Here is a 14,323-nt window from a genome sequence, read left to right on the forward strand (position 1 = left end):
AGCATCTTCTTTGGCCTGACAAAGCAGTCTGAGTTTTGCAGTGAACCACGGTTTGTCATTGTTGTAAGTTAGATGAGTCCTGGTAGGAATACACAAATCCTCACAGAAACTGATATACGATTTTACAGTCTCTGTGAGTCTGTCCAGATCAGTGGCAGCAGCTTCAAAAACACTCCAATCAGTGAGGTCAAAACAAGATTGTAAATCCTGCTCTGCTTCATTAGTCCATCTTTTTACAGTCCTTAAATACAGGTTAAGCTGATTTTAGCTTCTGCCTGTAGGTTGGTATAAGACGAACCAAACAGTGATCAGAACATCCCAAAGTTACTCGTGGAACAGAGTGATATACGTCCTATATTGTGGTGTAACAGTGATCCATATATTACTGTCTCTGGTGGGACATCAGATCAGTGCAGCTGCTCCATCGACAAGAATGTCCAGCAAATCAGAATAGTTGAAAACCGGTAATATATCGGGAGATGTAGCAATTCGTCCCTGGTGAAACTGATTGCAGGAATATAACTAAAGACAGGACAAACTAACAAAAGCACAAAAACAACTTCAGAGCACGTCACGGAGGCAGCCATCTTACATGCGTTAACTTGCCCAGCCCTAATATATATAATTATTACACAAAGGGGTATTCATGGTACATGAAGTCCACACAAACTCACCTTTTCCTGTGCTTTCTTACAAATGTGTATGTCCTGTCTTTCATGGGCTAAGGTTTCAGCCAATAAAGAAAACTGCAATAGAACAAAAAGTATTTGTTGCATTGTATAAACTACAATAAAGTACCAACATAATTTTAATCAAAGCAAATGATAATATACACCAGTAATCATTGGGGTCCAAGGATCAATGACCCATGTGGATAATTAGTGATCCAATTGAATGTTGAATCCAGTTGTATCTCATGATGTGGTTTTTACGACAAATTTTATCTCGAATCTTCACTGATAGGGTTTGATGAAACAGCAACACACAAGTGTCAAAAAGATAAATTAACTCATAAAAGTCATCACTCCTTTTAGGTTAAGAGAAGCCAAAATGTGATTTAAACTTTAACCTTTTGGAGTCGATTAACGCTTATACGCATTATGAGGCACTTTCTCCTGATAACCCCGTGTAGCAGAAATGAGTCGAATCAGACAAATCAAAGAGTCTATCAGAGCTGTGTGCATTGAAACGAGAGCCGAATTCCTCAGGAAGTCATAAATCAGTTCTAGTGCCACAAGAACCAAGCAAGATAACCAACCAACCAACTTGTTCACACAACAGCTTTCAACATTAACACCAATATAACAATTATTGACAATTTTAATTCGAAGAAGAGATTGTCAAATTTATTGTTCGTGATTGGAATGCAACGCTGGACATCACATGTAAACCCAGGAGATCAAGTTAAATACTTGCATTGACCTCCCCCCCCCCCCCCCCCAGCCAGTGAAACCAGACTGAAATTCCTAAGGGGGAAGGGCTTTAAACCTTTGTCTTCACAGAAATGTCCCTTTGCCAGAGAATGGCAAAGAAACTGCTTTTTATACATTATATATGGACCAGAATGAACTCAAAAAAGACTTATGAATGAATCATTCCATTGCTTAACTCCATATTCATTTACGTGTAACCCACACATTTGACTGTCATGTATAATCACTTATTGTGTATGTCTTTTGATAACTATAGGATACCTAGTCATGTCTAGTATTCAAATAATCGCATTTTCTTGCTTGATATTGTCCTGACAATCATTTATTTGTAAAATATATCATAATCATGTTATAGGAATCATGTCCAAAATTAGACCCTGTGAGGCAAGAACCACATGCTTGGTAAGATAAACAATGATTTATGATACCCCAGACCCCAGGACCATATCTGATTGGTCAAGGCAACATTTGAGGGGTGGCCAACAAGGAAGTTTAAAAACTTTGGACACGATTAAATCTTGCTTTTAGTTCTAGTCTAGCTGCTGCTATTAGCCATGTCGGCTTTTAGTCTAGCATTGCTTGTGCTATCAGTCATGCCTGCTCTTAGCTTTTAGCTTTGCTACCTAGCTTTAGCTTGTAGCATCTAGCCATGCGGTTAGTCATCATGGTTCTTTGAGCGCGGTTCCAGCGTGCCTGCCTGCTGCTACTTATGCCACAATGAGAAGGAACACAACCTAGTCTCGTCAAACTTTATTTCTTTTCTTTTCCGTTTGAGAGTTTCGTGTTCTGAGTTAAGTTTTGTAACGTCGACCTCGTCTGCGCGTTTGAACTCCAACCAGCCACACAGCTTCAGCCAACGCCCAAGCACGGGCTTCCCAAGACGTCACTTCAGCCAACTGAACTTCCAGCCAATCAGCGACACCGGGAAACCCCTTTCAACTGGAGTCCCTTTCACAGCAAACGAAGGCAACGTATTCCCAGATATTTGTTGTGCTGGTGTATTTAATATAATTTTAACCCCATTGAGGAACTCAATGCGAGCGCTAATTACGTGATTGATGGTTGTTCATGTCTATGCAATTTAACGTATTGCTGTAAACTTGGGATTCCATATTTCCATTCTCTTAAACTCATCTTTCCCTAACTTTCGATCTTCCTGCAACTTGTGTGAATGTGTGTGTGTGCGTGTGTTTATGTGTTAGATTAGTTTATATGTCTTAGATTTATCTAATAAAGCCTTATTCATATTGAAAAGAGAAGTATCTTGTGTTTTGTGCTTACAAGTTAATGTCTTAAACTGCCGATCTTGTTACTGTGCTAATTGATAGTGTTTTCACTATAGTTTGGATATTAGTATCCAGCGCAGATTTTATGTTAAACGGCTCGTTCACTGAACCGCAGGCGCGTCTCCGTGAACAGCCGTGAAACAGTGATTCTGTTCAAATTCCCTTTAAAATCTTAAATGATTCCCTTTGAGCTAAATTGACCTGTTTCCCTTACACCCGAAAATAACTTAAATTACACTTTCAGTTTTGATCGTACAGATAAAAACAATACATCAATCAAATCTGTAAAGGGTCTACTTTTTTTGTATACAGACATAATAACAAAACTTTGTGCATTCATAAAAAAAAGATAAACAAGGTGTGCTGTCTGCAGCCTTTGTCTGTAGTGACCATTTAGACACAGGTCATTAAAAGGAACTGTAACTCAGTGAATAATCAACGAAGAGACATGAGGGAAATATCTATGGAAAGCTTGACATGTTTCCTTTTAAACTAAACAACTGCTACCAAAAACAAATATTCTGTGATAAAGTAATCCATATGAAAACAACGCTATGTCCAGTCTTTCATGTCTCCCTTCATTATATCTAATGCGATCACGTCCACGCGCTGAACGCTCTATTTAAGATTATGATTCACTTGAGCACGCGGCTTGAATACGCCCATACAACAGAAAACAATGCAGCAAGACTCCAAGTTTCGACTTCAAGTTTTTTATTTTACTGTTTCCTTTGCGAAGATTTTTTGCAGATGCAGAGAAAACAGAAGCTGCATCTCAAATGCCATTTAGATGTTTTTACACACCGTTTAATGCAGCTCTGTGGGACATGGAATACTTTAACCTGCAGTTACAAATGAATAAATAATGTCTTGATATTAACCTCTTGTTTATTGAAATGTTGTATAAAATCAATATCACATTTGTATGCTGACTTGAGAAAAACGCCACTCTTCGTGTGATAACATCTATATGAAATTACATATAAATTATATAGATCTATACATTTTCTGCCCCATATCTTGACAAATATGATAATTCTACATTTCCAGAAAAATAATGCACTATAAATGCTTATGCGAACTAGTCTAGACCCTCACGTGAAGTATGCGTGCACTCTGTGTTTTGTTTTTACTGGGAGGGCGAGGGGCAAGGGCAGCTACTCTGGTGGCGCCAATCTACAATCTTTTTTGTTGGCTGCAGCCACTGCTGCAATTTTCACTGTTTTTTGATCCTGACACAAAATAATTGTTACCAATGGTTACCTAGAAAAAAAAACAAACACATGCAGCCATCATTGCTTTTTATCAAAATGGCCTCAAATGCAAGGAAATTGCTACAAAGAATATTGCACCTGAAAGAACCATTTAACAGATCATTAAGAACTTCAAGGAGAGAGGTTCGACTACAGTGAAAAAGTCTTCAGGACGTCTCAGAATGTCAGGCAAACTCAAGGACCGTCCCCTCCTGAGGAGTCATCTACAGAATCGTGTCACCACCAGTGCAGAGCTTACTCAGGAATGGCAGCAGGTTGGTGTGAGAGCATCTACAAGCACATTGAGGCCAAGACATTTGGAAAATGGCCAGGTGTCAAGAAGGGCAGCAAAGAAGCCACTTCTCTCCAAGAAAACATCGAAGACAGACTGAAATTATGCAGGAAGTACAAGGATTGGACAGCAGAAGACTGGTGCAAAGTTATTTTCTCTAATGAAGCTCCCTTCCTACTGTTTGGGACATCTGGAAAATCGTTCGGAGAACAAAATGTGAACCCCAACTTGAGTCCTGTGTTGTGCCAACAGTGAAGCATCCATGTGTGGGGTTGCTTTTCAACCAAGGGAGTGGGCTCTCTTCTAATTCTGCTCAAAAACACTAACAGGAATAAAGTATCAAAACGCCCTGCAAAACAGACTTCTTCCAATAATCCATTAGCAATTTGGTGATGATTGACTGTGCATTTTCAAGTATGATGGAGCACCATGTCACGAAGCAAGACTGATGAAGAAGTGGCTCAAAGATCATTACATTTAAATTTTGGATCTGTGGCCAGGCAACTCCCCGGACCTCAATCCCATAGAGAACCTATGATCAGTCCTTAAGCAGAATCCCACAAGTTGTGATCAACTCCGAGAACTAATAATGCAAGAATGGACCACCATCAGTCAGGATTTGGCCCAGAAGCTAATATCCAGCATGCTTGAGCAAATTGCCAGGCCATGAAGAACAAGGCTCAACACTGTAAATATAGACTCAATATATATTTTTGCCAATAAAAGCCTTTAAAACTTCCGATATGCTTATTGTTGTTTTTTAGTATACCACAGAAATGTGGGAAAATAAACTACAAATGTTTTTAGCAGCAAACTCTGCAAAACACAAAATTTATGTCACTGTCAAAACTTTTTGACTGTATATTTGTTTGAAATATTTTAAGATTTGAATACGTTGTGTGGGAGTTCAAAGTAGTTTGAATTCTTAAGCCCTATTCGGACGGGACTAGTTTTACAGGGGGTCGTTAGAGAAATATGTGTTTCACAGACGTACTTGGTGTAATCTGCCACGTCTGTTTTTCTCACACAACCTCTGTGATAATTCCAGAGCAAATTACCTACTGTTTTTCAGCAAACTCAGTGATCCTCTGAGAAAACTAATCCCGTCCGAATGCAAATGTCTGTGATTGCCGGAGATATTTTATTTCACAACGCGTTTCCTTGTGTGTTTTGGCAAACATGAATTACCATAGATGCTCTTACCCCGTGCATGTTTGATATATTTGCTTACTGGCAAAGATATAATAATTAAAAAACTGTCGATACACAGTCGAAAGCTGTGTATTTATTGCATGGACAGAGCAGAAATGTGTCTAAATCATACGCACAGTTCCACTGAATGATAAATGTGTTTAACAATGCTGATGAACTGAATGTACGAAGGAAACTTAAAATAACCACAAGCATTAACAACAACCTTGAAATAAGAGCGCAAGGTTTATCTGGTAATCAGATACATGAAAGTAGCGTTGGTTGCTTGAGAAAACAGACATCTGGCACATTTTCTCAGAATCATCATTCGCTATTGGAGAGGTAAAGTTAAATAGCTACTATAGAAAATGAGATAAAGAAGTTTTCACACTGAAAGATGTGCCAGTCTTTATCTGAAGCTAAACTGAATAAAAAAAAAAAAAAAAAATTATGAATGATGCAGTGCTAATTGACAATTACAGTACATAATCTATAAAGTATATTTTCTACCTTATTCTGTGCAGAAAATTGGAGTATATAAAACAATCATAAAATTGCCATTAGGAAAAAAAAAAAAATTGATTACAAATGATTGATTATTGTCAGTGTATTTGATTTCTTACAGCTAATTAAAAGTAATAAAAAAGAAGAGAATTACTTGTAAAAAATAAAAATATAATAATTATGATAATACATATGCGACATACATAAAATGATTGTATTTGACATTTCTGTCACTTCTGAAATGATGGCTATGCCCCTGGTGTGACAAAATGTTAGTTTATACATAATACTTTTAAAGCTCTTTTTTAAAATCTTGGCTTACATTCATTTTTACGTATGCCATGTCATGCCATATCATCATTAAACTAGCATCTAACAATGGACAAAAAGTTTTTTTTTTTTTTCTAACCTATGGCTATAATGGCTGGTGTAATTTGCCCCCTGACTAAGCATTTAAAGAATTTAGGGGAAACATTTAAATAATCCTGTAAATGCACTCAAAGAGTTCAGAATCGAATTGTTATAATCAAATCAAATCAAATTTAATTTTGAATCGAATCATTCTAAAATTTGAAAAATCGTTCTTGAATCGAATCGAAAACCTATGAATCGTGAATCGAATCGAATCACTGCCTACCCAAAGATTCACAGCCCTAATCTCTGTAAATCCTTTTTTTTTTTTTTTTTACATAACATAACAAAGCAGTACAATGAAAATGCATTAACTAATTCCATTAATCTACTGTAACAACATAAAAAAAAAAAAAAAAAAAAAAAAAAAAACAGCCTTGGTGGATGTTAGAAAAAATATGGAAACATGTAATGCATAGGTGTGGATACTGTATGCCTGTGTGTATGTATGAAGTGATAGTTGCGAGGGCAAAAGGAAAAGTGAAAATAAAGAATACATGAACTTACATAACTAAAGTAGTGAGGTATATATCTGGTAATGTACATTTGGCTTGTAATTATGTTTGTCTGGTATTAAGAAATGTATTAAGAAATGTCAAAAATGGGGACCAGGTGTCTTCAAAGGCTGATGATTGCTTCCTTCTGTGTGCATTGTGTTTTTCTATTGAAATGTATTCTGAGATTAAATTTGTCCAGTGTTTGATGTGACAAGATTTTTTTGATTTCCAGTTTTGGAGAACTACTTTCTTAGCGACAGCTAGAGAGATGAGCAATGGATTCCTGTATTTTTGCGGGATATGGATTTCGGAAGAGTTGCCTATGAGACAAAGTGTTGGTGATGATGGGATTCTGTGGCTCAGGATAGCGGACAGTGTCTCAGTGACTGTAATCTAAAAAGAGTGAACTGGTTGGCAATGCCACATGGTGTGCAATTAGTCGTCTGTGCTACCTAAAGTGCATTGTGAACAGATATCGGTGTTGTGTAGGCCCATTTTGAACATTTTACTTTGGGTGATGTGAGTTCTATGAATGACTTTATATTGCATAAGCTGCAGGTTTGTGTTATCGGTCATGGAAAATGTATTCTTACAAATTTGTTCCCAGTACTCAGGGTTGGAAGAGACGGCCAGATCGGTTTCCCACTTGGTTGTTGGGAGTGTTACTGTCGTGTTTTGGTTGGAAATCAATGTACATAGTTGGGAGGTTCATTTATTAATAAATAAATAAATAAATAAATAAAATAAGTTATTAATATTCAAAATTTCTTCTATAAGCTGGGAAGGTTGTAACATATTGTTGGTAATAGGGGTGTAACGGTTCACAAAATTCACGGTTCGGTTCGATATGATACACTGATGTCACGGTTCGGTTCGGTATGTTTTAGATACAGCAAAATGTAAAAACATCTCAACTTTTCAGAATGCCACAAGCGCACCGCGGGTCATCAATCAACCAATCAAACTTTATTTCTATAGCCCTTTACAGCAGCCACAAGGTGTCCAAAGTGCTTCACATGAGATACAAATAACACACCATTTGAACACAATATTCGAATAGAGTAGAGAAAATACAATGTTACACCGCTACTGCGTATCAAACACCAATTTAAACAAATAAGTTTTAAGTTTGGTTTTAAAAAGTACAATGTCTGTTTCAGTGCGCATGTCAGGGGGGAGCTTGTTCCAAAGCTTAGGGCCAGCAACAGCAAAGGCCCTATCACCCCACTGTTAATGCTTCGACTTAGGGACCTGTAAAGTGCATTGATCATAAGATCGCAAGCGCCGATTTTGTCCACCCAGGGTTAAAAGCTCAGACAAGTACTCAGGGGCTACCCCATTTAGAGCTTTAAAAACAAACAATAAAATCTTAAAATCAATCCTAAAACGCACTGGAAGCCAGTGGAGAGTAGCTAAAACCGAAGTAATGTGTGCTCTTCTAGGAGTACTGGTTAAAAAGCGAGCAGCAGCATTTTGTACAAGTTGCAAACGGGAAAGAGATGTTTGACTCAGACCGACATAAAGAGCATTGCAATAATCAAGCCTTGAACTAATAAAGGCATGTAAAGCTCTTTTCAAATCGTGCCTTGTAAGAAAAGGCTTTACTTTACTAAGCAGACGAAGTTGGAAGAAGCTCATTTTTACTACATTGCTAATCTGTGTATCAAATTTCATGCTGCAATCAAAAGTCACGCCCAAATTCCTGACAGTTTGTTTGCCACATGGAGTCAAAGCTCCCAAACTTACATTTGAATTTACTGACATGCATCTTGTATTGAAAACAATGCATTCAGTTTTATCTTCGTTTTAAGTAAGGAAATTGCGAGAAAGCCACAGCTTATTTTGATTAATGCAATTTTGCAAGCAGTTTAATGAGACACTGTCATTTGATTTTAAAGGCAGGTAAATCTGCAGATCATCTGCATAACAATGAAATGACAGATTATGCTTGTTTATTATAGCCCCTAGTGGCAACATATATAAAGAAAACAGGGTGGGGCCCAGAATTGAACCTTGGGGCACACCGCAATAGAGGGGGCGGACGATGATGAGCAATCTCCCATTGTAACAGCGAAACTCCTATTTGTTAAATATGACCTGAACCATTTAAGTGCGGAGCCTTGAATGCCTACACAATGCTCAAGATGTGCAAGAAGAATTGAATGGTCCACTGTATCAAATGCTGCCGTTAAATCCAGGAGCACTAATACAGTAGGGTCCCCTGAATCTATGGATAGTGCTATATCGTTTTGAACCTTTAACAGTGCAGATTCAGTGCTATGACGTGATCTATGACGTAACTGATTAAAAACAAGCTTTTCTAACACCTTCGAAATGAAAGACAGATGTGAGACTGGTCTAAAATTCGACAAAACATTAGGATCAAGATTTGGTTTTTTAAGCAGGGGGCTAACCACGGCATGTTTAAGTGCATCCGGGACTGAGCCAGAACTGAGACAAAAATGTAAAAACGTGAGTAAACTCGGCCCAACAGTGCTAAAAACTTCCTTGAGCAACCAGGCAGGAAGGTTTCATATGGTGTACAACCTGAGAGAGCAACGACAAAGAGATAGGTGTAAATTCCCCAAAAACAGCTGAGTGCAAAGGATCATCAGGCACAAATTCACTAAGATCAACACTGGCATTTTGCCTAACTGAAGCTACTTTATCAATGAAGTAACATAAAAACTTTTCACACATACTGGTTGAAGACTCTGTCAAAGCTAACGTACGTGGATTTAAAACAGAGCTTATAGTGTTAAATAAGACCTTAGGTACATGACAGCTGTTAGATATGACAGATGAGAGATAATCCATCTTTGCCACCTTTACTGCCCTCTGATACTCTACAAAACTATCCCTTAACATTCCCAGAGAAACTTGCAATTTGTCCTTCTTCCACTTCCTTTCAGCTTGTCTGCAATGTTGCCTACTGGCTCTTGTGTTGTCATTTAACCAGGGATCCGGTTTAGATTTAATAGACTTAAGCCGGTAAGGGGCAACTGTGTCTAGAATTTCTACAGTTGTTGAATAGAAAGCAGAGAGAAGGTTATCTGAGGATGATGGAAGAACCATACCATTTTTGGCATAAAACTGAGAGCCCAAGAACATCGAAGCAAACTATCCTGCTGAAGAGGGTGTGAAACAGCGACGCTTAGAAACTGAAAGTACAAGTTTAGGAGGTTGTGGAACAGTGATCTCAAATTTAATGGAAAAGTGATCTGAAAAACCTGATTCTAATATTTCTGTGACTGAAACTGAAAGACCAAGGGAAATAATAAGATCCAAGGTATGGCCTAGATTATGTGTTGACCTGTTTACACATTGGTTAAGCCCAAAAGAGTTTATCACATTTTTAAAATCATTAGCAAAGGCATTTAAGTGGCAACAAACATGAATGTTGAAGTCCCCACAAATCAGGAGCTTATCAAATTTAGGAATGACATCAGCCAAAAACTCAGAAAATTCACAGATAAAATCTTTGTTGGGTTTAGGTGGACGATAAATGACAGCAAATAAAACAGGTAAATTCAGGTCAACCACTAACAATTGGAGCTCAAAACTAGCATAACAGGAAGCAGGTAATAATCTGCATCTATAATCGTCCTTAAAAAGAGAAGCCAAACCGCCACCTCGACCTGAATCTCGCGGAGTATTAAAAAAAGAGCAACCGGGTGGGAGGAGCTCCGTAAAAGCACCATTTTCCCCTGGTTTCAGCCAGGTCTCAGTCAGCATAAAGAAATCAAGATTATTTATCGTAAAAAAAATCATTAAGGATAAACGTCTTATTTGTGACTGATCTGGTATTGACCAGTGCCATACGAAACAAACACGGTCCAGTTTTTTGTGACGCCCGGCTAAGGGGGCGGAGATTCCCGAGCACGCAGCCACGTTCGGAAAGTCTCACCGTCCGGCAGCGAGAAAGCAGGCGTCCAGAGTCACAAGGATCCACAACAGGCCGCAGCCACCGATAACAACATGCCAACGATCGCCGCCACCCGCAGCCGGCAAACTCCGCTGGAAGCCATCCCCAGGAACGGTCCGGATTGCACATGGAGACTGAATCCAGGTAAGCTCGTAGCCTTACACGAACTCCGCCTCTCTTTCCACGTCTCCTGCGGCGATTTTTATTTTTGCGAGGTAGAAAGCAGGGTTGACGCTGTAAGAAAGCTGGTATAGACTCAAGGAAGGGCGGTGGGATCTTTGACTGTTCGTCAGTACCGTAGATCGAAGAAATATAACCCGATTTGCCTATAGTTAAAAGGGTCAGGCGATCATACACCAGCAGCGGTGACACATTTTGAGTGATTAGTAATAGAAACAGAAAAATCAGCAAAAATCTCAACAGAGACAAGCGGCAAGCCTCACAGAACGGCGCCATCTATAAACTCACTGTTGTATTTATGTGACAAGAACTAACCAATCAGCTTCATCCTTTCCCATAACAACGTTGAAAGCTCAGCCAAGATGAAGGAACAGCTGATCATAGTTGTATATGGATTGCAATTTTGAAATAAATTTAGTAGCAGAGCTACTGCGAGCGATTTTTAGAGCTGCAAATCCATTTATCCTTTGCTGTAATTTCCGCGTCTTCATGGAGAGAGCACGTCATTGTTGCTTAGCAAAGGCAGACGCCTCAGGGGCACTTCTGCCCGAGTGCTTTGGAAAGAAGGAGAAAGACGCGCCTAGCGTTTTCCACGCGTTTTTAGGCGCGATATGTGAACGGCCCCCTAAGGCGCTCGCTCACTCAGCACGCGCTGAAGGCTCGTTGCAAAATGTCTAATGCATTTAACAGACCAGAAATAGAAGATCCTCCAATAACCAACATGTCTGGTGTTTGGGTGCACTTTGGATTCCCTGTAAGCTAATGGTGATGATAGAATGAATGGTAAATAGTAAGGTCTCATATCCGCGGCTATAATGTAAATGTAACGTAAATGTAGCCTACCAATCGCCGCGGTGATGTCTTTTGCCCTGTTTGAGTCAGTTGGAAATGTCTGCATAAATGCTGCGGGGATAGTTTGTTGCGTGTATGTTTCTCCTCTTTTTCGTCTTTTCCCAGATACTGACACACTAAGGTGATGTCGGCGTAAATGAGTTGACATGTTTCAAGTATTCCCGCTGGTGTACCCTAATGTCATGTAGCAGATGCGACATACCGTTGTTTTTTTTAATCCACCACTCTCTTTCCATCACCATTATAGCTTACAGGGAATCCAAAGTGCACCCAAACACGAGACCTGTTGGTTATTGGAGGATCTTCTATTTCTGGTCTGTTAAACGCATTGGCTATTTTGCAACGAGCCTTCAGCGCGTACTGAGTGAGCGAGCGCCTGACTGAGTAGCCTAACATAAACATATAAGTTGGTGTTTTTTTTCTTCTTCGGGGGTGTCAGGGGCGTTGCCTGTTACGTTGTTTGGGTTATTGGGCTACCTTGTTGAACGCATATCATTATATTTCACTTTTTTTTTCACATATAATTAGTCCAACGAACCGTTCGGTACATAATGTGTACCGCGTACCGAACCGAAATCCTCGTACCGAACGATTCAATACGAATACACATATCGTTACACCCCTAGTTGGTAAGTGTGGTTATCTCTTTAATTTGAAGTCTAAGTTGTTGAAATTGAAGGAATTGTTCTCTCCCAACCCCATATTTCTGTGTGAGTGTGTTAAATGGCATGAAATGTTGGTTCTCAAATAAGTGGTGAAGATGTGTGATTCCTTTTTGTGCCCATGTGGGGAAATAAAGAGGTTTATTCTGTATCATGAATTCTGGGTTGTGCCAGAGTGGGGTAAACCGGTTTAATTCTATTGATGATATTGTGATTTGGTTCGTTTTCCACCTGGCTGTTAGAGTTGAATGGATGGTAATATGTTGGCAGAGCTTGGATTTCTTGATTGATTGTGAGAGGAAGGGGAGGTCTGCAACTGAGATATTTGTGCATTGGTTTTGTGCCAGTTCTAGCCAAGGGTAATTATGCTTGTGTATATTGATCCATTTAACTATGTACTTTAATTGATTTGCCAGAAAGTAGTGATGGAAGTTTGGTGCCTCAAGCCCCCCATGTGATTTTTTATTTTGTAGTGTTGAGAGTGATATCCTGGGTTTTTTGTTTTTCCAATAAAATTGTGTTCTCTGTAAATCCTAAAGATGCTTTAAAAACAGCACAGTGACTGTGACAGTAATCCATCTGACCCCAGTGGTTGAATCATTGTCTTTGTCACAGTGTCTGGTCTGTGTTTCCCTGGGTGTCCACTAGTAGTCTCACTTCCCCATAGTCACCCCACTGCAGGCACTACATTTCCCACAAGCCTTTGTCCCATTCATCGTTGTTAATTGCCCACTTTTAATTGCAATCAGCTGTCTCCACCTTCATCATCCATCTGTCCATATATACCAGCCTGTCTCTATCTGTTTCATGGAGTCCTTGTTTTCCGTCACCCGGTTTTCTCGTGTTGCCTTGTTTTTTCATGTTTCTTGTTTTTGGACTGCTTTCCCTGTTACTGACCTCTAGTTTTTGGATTTTGATTTTGGATTACCCCATTAAAACACTGCAATTGGATCTCTTGTTTCCTGTGTGCATTCGTTACAGAAGGACTCCATCATGCCCAGATCCAGCAGTGTGGGATTTCGTATCCGTTCCCCAGCCAGCATGGAGGAGCTGAGGGGGAGGTTCTGAAACCTAATCACCCGCCGTCAAGAGGGGAGGTGGGTGGTTTGGCACAATTATTTTGGGCCATGGCGGTAGGAATGGGGTACAAGATGAGGCACTTAAAGACCTTTTTAACGCCTGCCTTGATAACCCTGTGACTGAGTGGGAGATGAAGGAGCTGGAGATCCTGGATTTTTTGGGGTTCACAACTGCACAAGATGGCCGCCTGCCCAGCGCCACTGCACAAGATGGCTGCCGGTCCTGTGCAACTGCACAAGATGGCAGCCACAGGTGAAAGTCAAGAGTTAAGTCAGGTCCCCGCTGACCAGGTCCCCGTGGTCCCTCCAGAGTCGAGTCAGGTCGGGGTGGGCGATATTTTAGGTAGGGGTGGGCGATATCTTGATATTTAAAATATATAGATATATTTTTTAAACACAATATGGATTTTGACATATCGTACATATCGATATATTGTTTATATTTAATTTTGATTCCGCCACTTTGTTTGTTTGTCTTCTCTGTGCTGTGCTCGCCCCCGCTCGCTCTCCTCCCGCCTCATTGCTTTTGTCCCCCCTCCCCTCGCGTGTACAGAATTAGTCTTAAAAAAAAAAAACGGAATGTCATGGAATTTGTCAAATTTTAAATTAATTAATCAAAAGTAGGTCATGCACAGTCTATTTAAATATGAATCCTACATGTTCTGCGTGTCCGTGTTAATGAATGGCGCAGAAGCGCGTCTTCATTCATTAAACACACGGAAGCACGCATGGCGCTCGTGCTGATTTCAGCGTCTTTC

The 14,323-nt window shown here is 39.6% G+C and overlaps 1 protein-coding gene across 15 annotated transcripts in view; it reads right to left on the minus strand.

The window, feature by feature from the left end:
- Nucleotides 1–14,323, minus strand: part of LOC128016245 (centrosomal protein of 95 kDa) — a 233,500-nt gene that overhangs the window by 70,597 nt on the left and 148,580 nt on the right. For 6 of the 15 annotated variants that reach the window (XM_052600753.1, XM_052600758.1, XM_052600754.1 and 3 more), the window contains one exon: nucleotides 675–746. The exons of the other annotated variants lie outside the window; for them this stretch is intronic. In XM_052600753.1, the coding sequence (XP_052456713.1) occupies nucleotides 675–746 (72 nt within the window). The remainder of the gene's footprint in view (nucleotides 1–674; nucleotides 747–14,323) is intronic. 15 annotated transcript variants of the gene reach the window in all.

This window comes from Carassius gibelio, chromosome A6, assembly GCF_023724105.1.
Source record: "Carassius gibelio isolate Cgi1373 ecotype wild population from Czech Republic chromosome A6, carGib1.2-hapl.c, whole genome shotgun sequence".
NCBI lineage: Eukaryota > Metazoa > Chordata > Actinopteri > Cypriniformes > Cyprinidae > Carassius > Carassius gibelio.